This window comes from Ptychodera flava, chromosome 20 (genome assembly GCF_041260155.1).
Source record: "Ptychodera flava strain L36383 chromosome 20, AS_Pfla_20210202, whole genome shotgun sequence".
Lineage (NCBI taxonomy): Eukaryota > Metazoa > Hemichordata > Enteropneusta > Ptychoderidae > Ptychodera > Ptychodera flava.
In genome coordinates, this window is record NC_091947.1 from 12,102,084 (window position 1) to 12,116,811 (window position 14,728).

General features: G+C 39.2%; 1 protein-coding gene across 2 annotated transcripts in view; it reads left to right on the top strand.

Annotated features, from left to right (window-relative positions):
* Positions 1–11,784, top strand: part of LOC139120049 (U4/U6.U5 small nuclear ribonucleoprotein 27 kDa protein-like) — a 30,698-nt gene extending 18,914 nt beyond the window's left edge. For both annotated transcript variants that reach the window (XM_070684079.1, XM_070684078.1), the window contains exons 7-10: positions 4,401–4,456; positions 5,319–5,398; positions 7,435–7,499; positions 11,017–11,784. In XM_070684079.1, coding sequence (XP_070540180.1) covers positions 4,401–4,456; positions 5,319–5,398; positions 7,435–7,499; positions 11,017–11,071 — 256 coding nt within the window. In that variant the 3' untranslated portion in view covers positions 11,072–11,784. The remainder of the gene's footprint in view (positions 1–4,400; positions 4,457–5,318; positions 5,399–7,434; positions 7,500–11,016) is intronic.
* Positions 11,785–14,728: the final 2,944 nt, after the last annotated feature.

A 14,728-nucleotide genomic window follows, 5' to 3' on the forward strand; every position in this document is an offset into this window, starting at 1 on the left:
GGCTGCCGAACACAGTACTACATCTCGCGGTATACTGGTCCGACGAAGAGATAAGCTTGATACCAAAAAACCTATCAATTCGACCAGAAAAAATTCATTACGATTTGAAAAACGTCGAATTAATAGGAAATTAAAACTGCCGAAATAATTTAGTGGTCGAATTTAATTTGGAACGACGAGGATGAAATTTAAGCGAGACATTTTGCCATGTTGAGACTGCTTCAAAGCATGGACTGTGAAATTTTGTGAGGTCGACAAATTTCGTAACAAAAAAACGTCAAACGCACGTTGGTGTCACATCAAAATCAAAGTGGCCGCGATTACAAACGGAACAATCTGTGAGACTGCCACCGGCCGCTCGACGGACGACACGTAAGTTGACATCGTGTGCCAGCCCTTGGAAATATATTGTAACTCCTTGACAGGCAGATGAGATAGTCTTATAGCGTTTGATGCATTGAAAGTTTGTAAAAATAATAAAAAATGACATCACCGATCATAAGAAACGTGGTGTTGAAGATAATAGTTTTTAAAAGAAGACTATGACGACCATATTTCTGTAAGTATTATCTAACTTTAGAAAACCAACATCTGAAGATTTACTTCCACCAACACTTTTGGATTTGTTCCACTCTTTATTATAAGATTAGTCGAATTTCTGGAAAGTAGGTGTACATTTTCGATGTCTGTGTATCGTCTACACCGAAGTCATATCCGAAAGAGTATAATCAGTTCGCGACCGCGTAAACCTCTCTCTCCCTCTCTCTCTCCGGCATTTCAATGTTTTATATTGTCGACATTTATATATCAGTCTGAAGTTTCAGGTCACTGCTCATTGCAAGTAGTTGATGTCAATTTTTCCGTATCGGGCATGGTCTCTATCGTCACTCTAATTGTTAGTGTTTTCCTGTTATATTCCATATCAAACTCAAAACACAACGTGAACAACGCTGATAATATATTGCATATTTCGTATCGAAAACCGGTAAAGTTCGTAACTGGTGACATGTCACGCCCTGGAGAAAGTTCATCACCATCGATCGAATGTTCGTGGCGCTTTTGCTTCCAAATAGACATATTGAAATGCACAGGGAACTTCGCGGTATGGCAATTATATGAAGTTTACCTTGAAGAAAGTCTGTGACTTTAAACTGGCCGTACAACCAACAATAAACATGGCGGAGCAATGATACCGATATCAGAGACTTCGATTTTTTTTCATTGCGACCTCGACCGCTGGTGAGAGCGAGTCGTCTATTTTTTTCCCACTGGCTATTTGGCTTTGAATTTTCAATTGCCATCTTGCGCTAAGTTAAAGCTAAAAACAAGACGGGCGTTCTCTGTAAATCAATAAGCCTTTTGAATATGAAAAAATCGGACATCTGAACCTCAACACGCAGCTTGAAAGTTGTTCTCCGAATCAGGACAGGGACATCGGCCCGGGACATCGGTGAGGCCGGATTTCACGTAGTAGCTATGGAAACCGACGGCTCTGTCTATGGTTCGTTGTAAGAAACCATGCGATGTACGCTCCCTTGGGCCGTGGAATTTCGCCGTATCGCCTCTACAGACTACACCGTCTATTACCTAACCATGCTATTAAACAATCACACGATAGTTCAGTAACATATATCTTCATTAATCTACCGATCATCCACCGTCGAACACTTCGAAAACAATGGTCGCGGTCACGGATTCAAGGACGTTCACAAGAAGAAATTATCAATAAGTGGCGCGCAGAATTATTTTTACTGGTTTTGAGAACTTCTAAAATAACTTGTAATCTGTATATCTTCACACATCGAACCGATATGTATACCTATCACCGTCGAGAACCGATATTGTATACCTATCACCGTCGAAGTTTATGTCTTTCACTGTAGAGTTCTTTTATCCAAAACACATATTCAGAAGAGTCCCACAGAGCAGTCAAATGAAAGGATAATTGCTTCAAGCGAATGAAATTGCACGAAAGAATGAAAATCAACAGCACACCATGGACGTGATTTAAAACAATAGAGCTTGTGAATAGGACTATTTGAGTAAAAAGTGCCGTTTTTCTCGCAATTTTAGCAACTGTAACGACCCTTTATTCTTTAATACCTTTCCATAATTGAATTAAACTAGGTTTAGGGCTTATACACACAGTGTACACTGATGTACAGAACTTTAAAAAGTATTCTGCTGGTAACGAACAGGGGTTTACACTCTAATGGGCGCAGTAAAACAATGGTCACGTCCATAGATTCAAGGACGTTCACGGGGAGACACAATGGCAAATAGTGCAGTGTCGTAAAATTGCTTAGACTAGTTTTTAGAACAGTACAATATCTGGTCATCGGTGTACCGCTACCTGTGAATCGAAACGACAAGTGTAGACCTATAGCTTCGAAATTTTATGGGAGAGACACCACGACACGACAGTAGCATAACAAACTATTCCCAATTGTTCGTCGTGTTTAATACAGACATCTCTGTAGGTGATTCTGGTTTCTCTTGAATCAAAAGTCCGACATTGACAAAATTGACATAAAATAAGTCCGAAAAGTTATGTTTTATTCAACTAACTGATTCATCTCCTTTGATATCCCCTATTAGCTACATGTAAACAGTCCGGAAAGACTGACATCGATGTCTCCCGGGCCCCCATTTCTTCACCGTTTTGCAAAACATCTCATCAGCCGGACGCATGGGCAATATCTTTGTACGTTGGTCAAAACTAATGACAGTATAGGTCAGGATGTAACATCGGTCAAAGTAATATTGAATATGGAAGACGAAAATGCTTTCATTGATTGACAAAAATGAGAGGGAACGAGTCAGTAAATATCGAACCATAAAGGGGAGATCGAGACTGCCATCCCCCATGATTAATCAACTGGGAACAAAATATATATTTCGATCAACAGACTTACACAACCAGAGACAGCATTTTATTCAGCTGTAAAATAAGTCACCGCCTTTCCTATAATAACACCCCGTTTGCGTTTCGATCTACTCTGCTCTGTCTCCAATCGGTATGGCCGTCCGGGTTTCGCCTGCCGTACTGACTGATACATGGTTATTTCTTCACATATTTTTTCATCGTTTGGCATAAAATACAGCATCTCTTTGGTGCACAAGGCAAATCAACGTTTAGAAGGAAAGTCACAGGAGGTTAGGATATTATATACCGTAGGTGAAATTAGAATGGAATGTTGAAGATGAAAAGACTTTTATCAGTCGACAAAAATTGCCATAAACCGAGAATTGAGATTGTCTATATGATTTATTAATTGGGAACAAAAATATTCGATTGAGTCATTAAGTTGTGTTTGATTCGTTTTAAAATGTGTTCCTACATTCTTATCCGATTGTTTGTGTTAATAAAAATGTTTGTTTCGCCTCGGATATTTGTAGGGAAGTTTGGATTAGTGTGGACGGTAATGTTTTGTTTGTGTGAGGAAAGCTTATGGCGAGGCGAAACAAACATTTTTATTAACACAAACAATCGGATAAGAATGTAGGAACACAATTTAGAAACGAATAAAACACAAACTCGACACAAAAACATTTTGGATAGTTCGGTGGGGAGCCTCTTTCACATTCTTTACAGCCAGTACGACGTCGTTCGTTTCAGCCATCTTGTTATGCAGTATGCTTGGCCATACACACCTTTTGAACTCGAGAGGGCGCATTAAGACGTCTTAAATATCAAAACAATGGCTTAATTTGTGAGTATGGACACGAGCGGACCAAAACTATTAATCCCCTGTGTTTACAAATCACAAATAAAGTCGCTGAACGTTTCAATTTTTGCCTGTATGAACGAAGTATATGATTGTATTCACACCGGTGTTCAAGTCAACAGATCAACTTTTGTCATAAATCATGAATTATCTGAAGCAGAGTCACATGAAGTGGAGTGGAAAATCAGGAGATTGTTGTCTGTTGAATGGAGTAATAATATTATAGAATTTCAGAAAACTATGGAATTACTGTATTACATTGAGTGAGACAGCTCTTTTGGATTACACAGACGTAGTTCAGTGGTTACACCATCATTTCATAGTATACAGAATAGTTGATTGATTGATATATGGTGGCTGTCAACCACATGTGTACACCTAAAACTCTGTGTGTGTGTGTCTGTGTCTGTGTCTGTGTCTGTGCGTGCATGTGTGTGTATATCAGAATCGCTTGCTTGCTACATCTCTGCAATCCCAATTATGCATAGCTGTTCTCAGTTTTGTTGATCACAATTAGGTATGCTAAAAATATTTGTAATTTCTTTCTCAATTAAGATTGTCACCTTTTTCATGGTTGTTGGTTTTTAAAAAGTCACAACACGGATCAAAAAGATAAGATGAACATTGTCACAGTCAGTAATTTGCCTGATGCTTTTATTTCATGTTGTACAGGTCACCAAAGCACAAGGCTGGAACGTCGTCAGGGTCAGAGCAATTCCGCATCTCTGGTGAGTTTCTTTGCTTTACAACTTGTGAACAGTTCACACCTTCTTAAACATGCATGCTGAGGTTACTTTACATGGGGATATAATCCTGTATGGAGTGCTCAGTTACTCCTGCATTTGCATGGCGGGAAGTAGAACTGTGCACTTTTATGATAGCAGAAATGAGTGTTTCTGGTTTTCAGGCCACAAAGTGTGATTTCAGACTTTGCCGAGAAGCATTATGAATAGGCGCCTTTAAAGGTTGGCAAAAGGATGCTATGACTTTGTTGTCTTCAGCAATGATTTGGCATGTACAATCCAATCGTGGCTGACCATGATGATGGTCATTCAGTCTTGGATTTCGTATTTGACTGGTGGTCATTTGGAAATGTCGCAGTGTTTTTGCTAAGGTTGGGGAATATTGGTAAATGATTTGGGAACCCTGGTAACATTTCTGCCGTCCCTGAACCTGATTGCATTAAAAAACCAAGGGGAACCCCGGTAAAATGATTGGGGGAACCCCGGTAACATTTACCTGCTTAGTACCACCCTTAGCAAAATACTGTGTCAGAACATAGACCTGGTTTTTCTCCTGGGTCTATGGTCAGAACTTAATTTCAAAACTTCAAGAACCAAATGTTGCTGATGTGTGCACATCATGATGTTCAATATGATCGGCAACTTGCCATTTGTGTTTCACTGTTTCATGTCAAAAGCAGATACATTTAGATGTGTGCTCATAGATACACATAGCACTACATCTGAAGGTGCCACATGGCCTATACACCAAGCATGTCACAGTTTGAAAAGTCACAGTCTTCGTAAATTCATTTTAAGTCTATCTGCACGACCAATGTCACTGATAATGGCTTCTTTTCGTTTACAGATCAAGATTTGTCCGGTAAAAGCGAAGAGGAAATTGAGATGATGAAAATGATGGGATTCGGTGGTTTCGATTCAACCAAGGTACAAAATTAAAATTTTTTGAGAGATCATACATAATTCTCATGGTTTCTTCTCCAGATATCAAAATGAACCTCTGGTGATTGTCAAATAAGTGCATTCCTGTGGTAATACTGTTGTTTTCTCAGTCAATCTGTGTAGTCAGTCACTCCCAGCTGTGGCTGTGATTTTAAAGGTCTGGTGAAATGGTCCTGTTCTTGAGACTGAATATCTTCCAGGGGGGCAATACTATTACACTCCCAACAGAATTGCAACCTAAAAGTATGCGCGAGTGTTATTTTTTTTTATTTTTCTATGCACGGCTTTCATCAGGTCATTTTGCGACACCCAGGTCACGCCCTCAGCGGGAGTCAAGGTTGGCCGTCTGTGACGTCACAGGTGTTTTCATTTACATCGAATAGCGGTCCCACGCCGCCTTATCTCTGCCCAAGGTATCCGCTAACAAAACACTGCACCGGTGCTCGTGCTGCCTATTCGCCACGTTCGTCAATGCGAATCGAAATCCGAAGTGGCGAAAAAAATGATCCTAATTTGCCACAGTGGCGAAACTGATTTTTGTTCAAAAGATATGGCAAAATAAAGAAAAAACGTGGCTGTTTGTAGTCTTTTGTTGATCTGCGCTTCTCTCTCGGCGATTCGCAAAACTGTATCTACTTCCGTATTGCGTCACAATCTTTCGTCGTACGTATTTGCAATCGAGCCAAGTCTCGCGAGAGATTTGACGTTTATGTAGTCTAGTAGTCCACAGCATGCATAAATGGCTCTCGCGAGAATTGAAACTTCGACGCACGCAATCGAGCCCTCGCGACAAATTTGACGTCACTTTGTCTACTGTACTGCAGGCATAAGAACGCCCGCTCACGAGAATTGAAACTTTTGCTATGGGCCTACATAGCAGACATACGAATTTTAATCGAGGCCACAAGGTTCGATGTTGCAGTTGATTTGCATTGCGGATTGCGGTCTGGCTGTTCCGTGTTGTGCATTTTAATCCATGTTGCGGTCGATTTGCATCGCGGTTCTCTTAATACCTATTGTTCTTCATTTTAATGGCCTCCATGCGCACAGTCTAGAGCTGCAGAGGGACTGTGCTCCATGATTTGTACCGGGTATTTGTGTCGCGATCTCTACGTTCCGTGTTGTTTGTTCGTTTTATTGGCAGTCACAACGTTCAGTGTTGGTGTTCATGCAGTTGATTTGCATCGCGGTCCCAATTGTGTAGCATGTAGCGAGGCAGGCTAGGGACCGTGGCCAGTATCGTACGAACCAGAAGAGACAAGCACATTGGTTCAAACACTCAACATTTGACGGGAACTCGAAAAAGTTTACAGTTGAGCCGTTACGTTCTTGCCGCTGTCACAGCCACTAAAATAACAACGTCTTCCCATAGTGAAATTGAAGGAGGACACTGTCCTGATCATGTAAGCGGAAAACCTAGAAGTTACCCCCGTGGGGAGCTTACGGAGGTGTGAAATACTTTACTTCCCGTTATGAGATACGGCGTCGGGCAAACTTCGGAAAGCCGAAAAAAGTCGACTGGAGAGGCTCGGCGGACACGCCCACATCGCATTTTTCTTTTGCCATATTTCATAATCACGCGCGCTAAACGAAAAAAGAAATGAATGTGACTGTTTTATAGACCATCAACTGTATTTCTGTGATTTTGCAACATGGGCATTTCACCCGACCTTTAACATTGCTACCAGATATTGCTTTGTTTACAACAAACTTCATATCTTAGCTATCCAAATCAAGAAAACCTACTTCTTTGGGAATTTTTCAAGATAAGTTCTTGCGATGGAGTCCAAATCATGACCATCATTCACTTTTCAACAGTGTATGAGAATGTGCTCTAAGGTTTAACACTGGTTGGGAGTGAAGCAACATAATGTGGTAGGGACTGATCCGTCCTCTCACTAAATATCTCTCTGGTGATGCGTACATGGCTAGTTTAGCAAATCTCAATGATGCGATGCAGTGCCATAGAGTTTCTTTATCTTTGATTATTGCCATGTTTGTGTGTGTCATCTCTCTGATAGGGTAAGCATGTGCCTGGATCCAACAATGCCTATGCTGTCAACATCAATAGAAAGAGAAAATACAGGTAAGGGGAAAAAAATCGTGGTTCCAAATTTGATATGTGCTTACTGATTAAAGCCACAATAGCTGTGAATGTGTAATAAACCGAGCACAGAATATCCTCAGTTTTCCAGAATTTTCTTTGAATAAGACCCATTAAAGACTGAAAAAGTGTATAACACTGTCATAAGTGTCAAAAGTGGCATGTAAATTCAACGTTTTAACATTTTAGATTTCCCACCATTTTCAAAAAATAATTATGTGACAGAGAAAATTACAACAACAAAATGTCGGCAATCGTGTGTTGTGCATTCAAGTAAATGGCATCATGCTTGTTTCTTTTATGATCATGATGTGTATGTGCAGGAACTACTGTATTTTTTATACTTCTCTGTGGTTCCATTTTATGTGTGCACCATCCATTTATTATTTGACCTGTTTAAATGCGTAGGCATGGTCCAAATCAACGAGCAGTGATACATGTCCTTCAGTTAGCACATTTACACGAACCAACTTTGGTTTGAAAATAAAATCATGAAAATAATGCATAAAATTTGCAGCTATAGTGCTTTAAGTACCAAGGCTCAGGGATAGTTCATGTGTTTTGGTGGAAACAGTACAAGTAAGTTCCAGTACACTATACCAGCTAACATTTTGTGAAGGTGTGACCTCATGCCTTTCACAGTTCGTGTTCACTCTTATATATGCGCACTCGCAGTAACGTTTTGGACCCGTGGGACCCTTTGTTGCGCGTGCGTAGAGCAGAAGTTGATCGTACCTAAATGTCAGAGGTCAGAGCTAGCTCCGATCGCGCGGATCGCGCTAAGTTTTCTGCCTGACTGTCTACACCGTGTGTACTCCTTCGGAAGCTTCTGCTGTATACGGTAAACTTGCCGAATCAGGTCCACAGTTACAATAGATCAGCAATCAACAGTAAATATACCTCTTTACAGTGATCCCATGATAAATTTGTGGAACCAGCGCTTCATTTTTAACTTTCCTGGGAGCACGATGCAAGGCCTGCGTGGCAGGGCTGTGTGTGTTACCGACGTTGAGACCACATAACGCGGTACCCTGCGACGCAGAGCCCGCTGCCCGGACTTGTATTTCATGTTTGCATGCACGGCAGTTGTATTTCTTTTGGTGTTAAACTTCGCCATTGTACCGTCGACTGTTTGTTGTCCCTCCCTGCCTGTCGTTGTTGATCATTTCGAATATATTGCAATGGGGCTGTGTAGGGCTTATAATTATAAATATGATGCTGCATGGAGGTAGAAACTTCTTCCGCCATCGCCACGGTGAACGTACGTTGATGCTCCGATGGACGACTGCACTCTTGTCTGCAGAGGTACGTCTAAGGCGATCGTCAAAACCTAAGCTTCCGCAATGACCCTCGGGGGCTAGGCTTCCATAACTGACGTAGGTTTCTAAAACTATATTTAATTTCCCTTCCCCTCAGTCTTTTGCTACACGCCAACGACGCCAAAGGAGTCTCGCCATAAGAGGTTGGGAGGATCCGGACTAATGGAAGGAAACCAATTGGAGAGGAATTTTAGTCAGACGTACGACACCAGGATGATAAAATTTGCCTAAATAAAATTTGCTTCATGTGCATTATAACGTTTGTCTAGTCAAGCTTATAGGCTGATTTTCACGGTGTTTTGATTTTGCTCTTGTTTTTAGGGAAAACCATTTCCTCCAAAAACCTAGTTTGAGGGTTTTCTTTCGGTTTTGTTCTTATTTTTTTATCATCATTATATTTTTTGCACAGTGCAATGAAAGCATTTGTTCTTAAGGTTAATATAAAAGACACATGTCAGCAGCATATCACTCATAGTTAGTTACTCAACAGGACTGTCCATGCAGCTCTATAAAGTACTACAAAAACAAGACAGAGAAACATTTATTTACTGCAAGAGTATTTATTTGAAAATTATAATACTTATATTGTTATACATGTTCATGGTGTTGTGAAATATAATAAAGATACTGCAATATGACTTAGTAGTGTCTTTTTAGTGTCTTTTTTAATTCAGATCCTCAGTCATGAAAAGCAATACAAAATTACTGGAATAACAATACTGACTAAATTCAAGGTATCTCTTGTAGAAATACCCAAACTGCAGACCTTTAAGATGCATCACCAAATTGACTAATCACAGGGCCAGGTTACTTACCCATGTGACCCCATACATATATCATCTCAAAAAACAAAACATTTTGCTTGGCAACCCTAACATCAAAATTCTTTTACTCTCCAGAAACAATTTGTTATTGTACTCTACAATATCTGATACATGCAATATTTATTTTCAAACGAGATCAAAATCCTAAATATTTATAATGGTGTATTTCCCCTCTTATCACTTAACATCGAATCAGTTTAAGTTTGAACCCATCTAAAGTGCGGTACGTACCAATGACTTGATTCAATTCGTATACTGCCACTAGACGTAGCCGGCCCTGCGTACAACGCTGTATGTTCCTGGCGTTACACGGTTTGGAGGACGTGTAGCGCCGGGAACACACACCATTGTACGCAGGGCTACCACTTGACGCAGCTGAACACTGGGATGAAACTATGGACAATTGAAGGCTGTATTTTTTTCACTAAAAGAATTCCTTCGCGGGCTGTTCTAAAAGTCGCCATGCATAAGATCGTTATATTCTTGGTACGTATACAAAGCTAAAACGTCGGAATTTCCCAAAATAGAAGTAGGCCGTCATGCATGTAAGGAAATGTCGAGTGTCCCCCGATGTCCCCCATGGCGCAACGGCCATAAAATGCTGGCCTTTGTGTCCACCAATTGTTCATCGACAGTGTTGTTCACGTGGGATGAAAAAATCGGCCAAAAAGACACTGTACGATGGATTTGAATATAGCTGAATGAAATCATGGATATTCTGACAGAAACAACATGGCGGAAACCCTGAGAGGACCGCTGAAAGTATTGCATAAAATCTACCGAAATCCGAACTTTCCACCCTCGCTGGTAGCCATGACGTTAACTGAAAGTCCAAACTGTTTCTGCTTCCAAGCTTGACCCGAATATGTCTCTCCATCGCCTTTACACAAGAGCCGAAAGCACCCGGTGCGGGACGCGTGCCCTGAGAAAAATCCATTTTCGTGTTGAACGGGTCGCTTATGCAAATGTCAATCTGCGCATGCGCAGTGCTCCAAAATACATCTCTAAATTAAGAGAGAACACAACTGTTTCAAGTTGGTGTTCTTTTGGTTGATGATGATATCCCAGAACAAAAAGGGACATTGAAGCTGTTTTAAGTGGTACTGTGTAGCACTCTATGAAGGAAAGCATACGGCATGTTTGTTCATCCAGTGAAGAAAGACTGAGTAGATTGCCATGCAACACTGGTTTCTCGTACAACAGTCATCGTGCCAATACTCATTTTGAGGATTTTACAAAGTCTGAACATGTCATAATTACTTATGACGTTATGCAGATGAGATCTACTAAAAGTGATAAACCTTCTATGTTCCACTTCTGCTTAACAGACATTTTATCTTTTTTTTATTCTTGCAGACAATACATGAACAGAAGAGGTGGTTTCAACAGACCATTGGATTTTATAGCATGATTAATGTCTTCAATAGGATCTTGCGTGTCATTTACTGTTGTCCATGTTAACCTCACATGTACCATCAGCGTTTTCATAACTATTTTTTGCTTTCATCCATAGAAGACTGACAGATTATTCCAGACATGCTTGCACAAACTACAAACATATTCTATTCTGTGCTAATTTTGTCCGAACCCCTTCTATGATGGTCTTATGTTTACTGCCTCTAGAGGGCGCCCTTCGCATGTGCTAAAGGATAACTTCTTTCTGCAGTGTACATTCTTATTTGTGTTCATATTAGCGTGTAGACAACTTATTACCAAGCATACTGAACTTATAATTTCAAACAGCGATTTTATTTCAGCACAAATGTTTTTGGAAAGGTTAATTGTTCTTTCTCACAACACATGAAGCCACTTTGCCATCTCTTAGTGTCATGTACTGAGATCAATGGTATCCAATTCTAAAGTGTAGATACAGCTTTCTTGATATGTCTCCATGAAGAAGAGGGGACCTATTTAGACGTTAAAAGTGAACTGTACAGTATAGGACATTCACTTCAGTCAGTGCTTTACACTTTGTTTTCACCAACCTCTGGCAAATTTGTGAAATTTTTGTCCGTTAGAAAGTAGACTGGATAGTTTATGTGTAGCTTTTTTTACGCTTCTGTTATTGTATACAATCATTTAAATAAAGGGAACGAATAAAGGGAACGAATGTAGAACACACAAGGAGAGAGGCTGTTGTTTTATTACGTTTAAATGTTTATAAATAGTGTTTCATTGTCATCTGATTTTATTCAAAGTACCAACTGTGGGTTCTTTGAACAGACAAGTCACTTCTAGTCTCAGTTGATACATTGACTGTAGTCAAAGCCAATGTTTCGAACCCACACAGGGGTCCTTCTTCAGGGCACCAGAACAAAAGAAGCAAAATGGAAATTGAGTACAAACAAGTGCCCTGAAGTATGACCCCTGTGTGAGTTCAAAACGATTGCTTCGAATAGTCTACTTATCAACTTAGACTGGAAGTGACTTATCTATTAATCAAACCCGATTATGTCAAGTCCACGTCTCCAGACTCAATGGTGCTATTACATTATAGTTATCTGATACTGGTCTTCTTTACAATACCAACCTTGTAATTTACCTGACTGGGCTCCTTGTTAAAGGGACTGTTTTGACAGCTCTTGCATTAAGACATGGAATAAGATGGCCATGTAAAAGATAAAAAAAGATATATTTTTCCTTTTCTTTTCTATGGCAACAAATCGCCCATTACTTCTAAAACATGCCATGAAGCCAAATTATTTTCACTTGTATGAGGAATTCAAGTAATTCAATTCTTGCTAACTTGAATAGCTTTTGTCATGTGCCAGGGGGCAAACTACAGGATACTGCAATTCATTGTGGGTAAGAAGTCAACTTCTCATCACGGCCAGAGTTTGAGACCGTGATTTAACAAATACTTTAAACGCAAAATGGCAAAAAGTTGTTTGTGAAACTAGCTAAAACATGCATCTTTTCAACTTTTCAGGATATTCTTATTTGACACCATGTCCTCAGATTGAGACCGTGATCCTATCGTGTGACAACTTTGTTCCATTATAAGTTCTCTTCACTGGCTATTGGGCGATCGTGTCCTTTTTAGCTACTATAGACTATAGTCTATAGAAGCTATTGGGATGGGTATCCGTCCGTCGTCAGTCTGTATGTATGTATGTATGTATGTATGTATGTATGTATGTCCGTTTGTGAGGCGTCCGTCCACTCAAATATCTTGAGAACCGCAGTACTTACTGATTTGATATTTGTTGTGTAGATGAAAAATATGATTTTGAGAAACTTTTTTTTTAATTTTTTGATATTGTTGAAAATAGGCAAATTAATGCCAAAAAAGGTGTTTTTGGTAAAAAATCTTCTCTTCATAACCGCTGGTCAGACAGCTTTGTTATTTGGTATACAGGTCCCTAGGGATAACCCAACTTAGATTTGTTCAAATTGTGATGAAATATGCAAATGTGTATTTTTAAGGAATTTTTTTGTCATTTTTGGTCAAAGTTTGACTTACATTGTATGTAATTCTTGTACTGTAAAAACCCTATCAATTCACCCAGAAAAAAATAATTAATATGATTTTAAATAATTGAATTAATTAGGAAATCATCAAAGCCAAAATAATTTTAGTGTGGAATTATCAGAAAGTTCAACTTTTTTTGACAGTTCATAGTGAATTGAGGATTAAAACATGTAAAGGCAACTTTCCTGAATCCCAACTTTGATATATTCTGAACCACCATTTATGTTATCTAAAGAAATTGCTCATAATAGTTTGTCATGATAGGGTGGTCAAATAAATAGAGATAGAGAAAGTTCTAATTTCCATTTATGGTTGACTTGGTAAGGATAAAATAAGATTACTTTTTGAGAAAAAAATAGAGTGGTCAATTAAAAGAGTGGTCAAAGTGATAGGGTTTTTATGGTAAAGCTGGGCTGTAAGATTCCTCATGTGCTATTTATAGCAATTATGCAATCTGTGTAAACAGTGCAATGAAAGTGTAACATGATTCCTTATAATGCTTTTGATGACCTTGAACTTCTTAAGTTTCAAACATTTGTCTCTTCAGTGTGCTTTCTCTGAGTACGTACAGTCTCAACTTATTCAACAGAACTTACTTACAATGTTAATTTGAAAGTTAAAATGTGCTTGGTTAATAGGATGAAATACTGATATTAAAAGATAACCAGCTCAAGATTCTTTATAACCTGACAGATATGCTGTTTTTTTATGACGTAAATCTTGATTTAAGCAAGTCTTGTTTACTTTAATTAGAATGTAATTAACTCTCGTTTATTTGCTATTATAGACTAATATAGTCTGATGAAATATGCAAATCTGTATTTTTACAGAATTTTTTTTCCATTTTTGGTCAGGCCATCCTGAAATGAGCTATCAAAGATATCCACCTTCATCAATACATGTGTCACAAAAGGTTATTCTCTACATAACACAGCAGAGCTCTGTCAACTGTTGAGTCGCTTGTTTTTTCAAAACCGCTGGTCAGACAGCTTTAATATTTGGTTTACATGTCCCTAGGATGACCTTAGTGAGATAATTTCATACAGTCAGGAAATACTTTATTTTGTATCCATGTCTATAGTAGCTTCAGGGACTTTGGCCCTATGTTTAAATAGGCTATAGATGACTGTCCACTCGGCCTCTTGTTCCTCTTGCAACATGTCAGTGATGGCATTGTCAGAATACTTGCAGAATTTCATAAAATGTTAGATTATTCTGGCCAGTGTATACAACTCTCAAATTGGGCTTTTTTTCAGACCCTGCAATAGGCATTGTTATATTATGTACTATACACGGCTCTGTAAGCACGTCAATGTTCCAGTCATAGGTTCAAAGCACTGGATACAGTCCTGTACTATCAGGCTTCATTCTGTTCTGTTGATACAATTCTGAAATCTGTCCAAGCTTTCTAAAGCCCTCTGATCAGATCCTGGTTGCAGGAAATGTCATGAAATCTGCCTGTGAGTTTCTAGCTGTGAATGCAAAGTACATTGTATGTTGTAGCTTTCTGTTGGCACTACATGTTAATTACAGCCAATCACTGGAAACTCTCATGCAATCTGCAACAGGTAGCTACAAATGGAAAACTCCACGAGG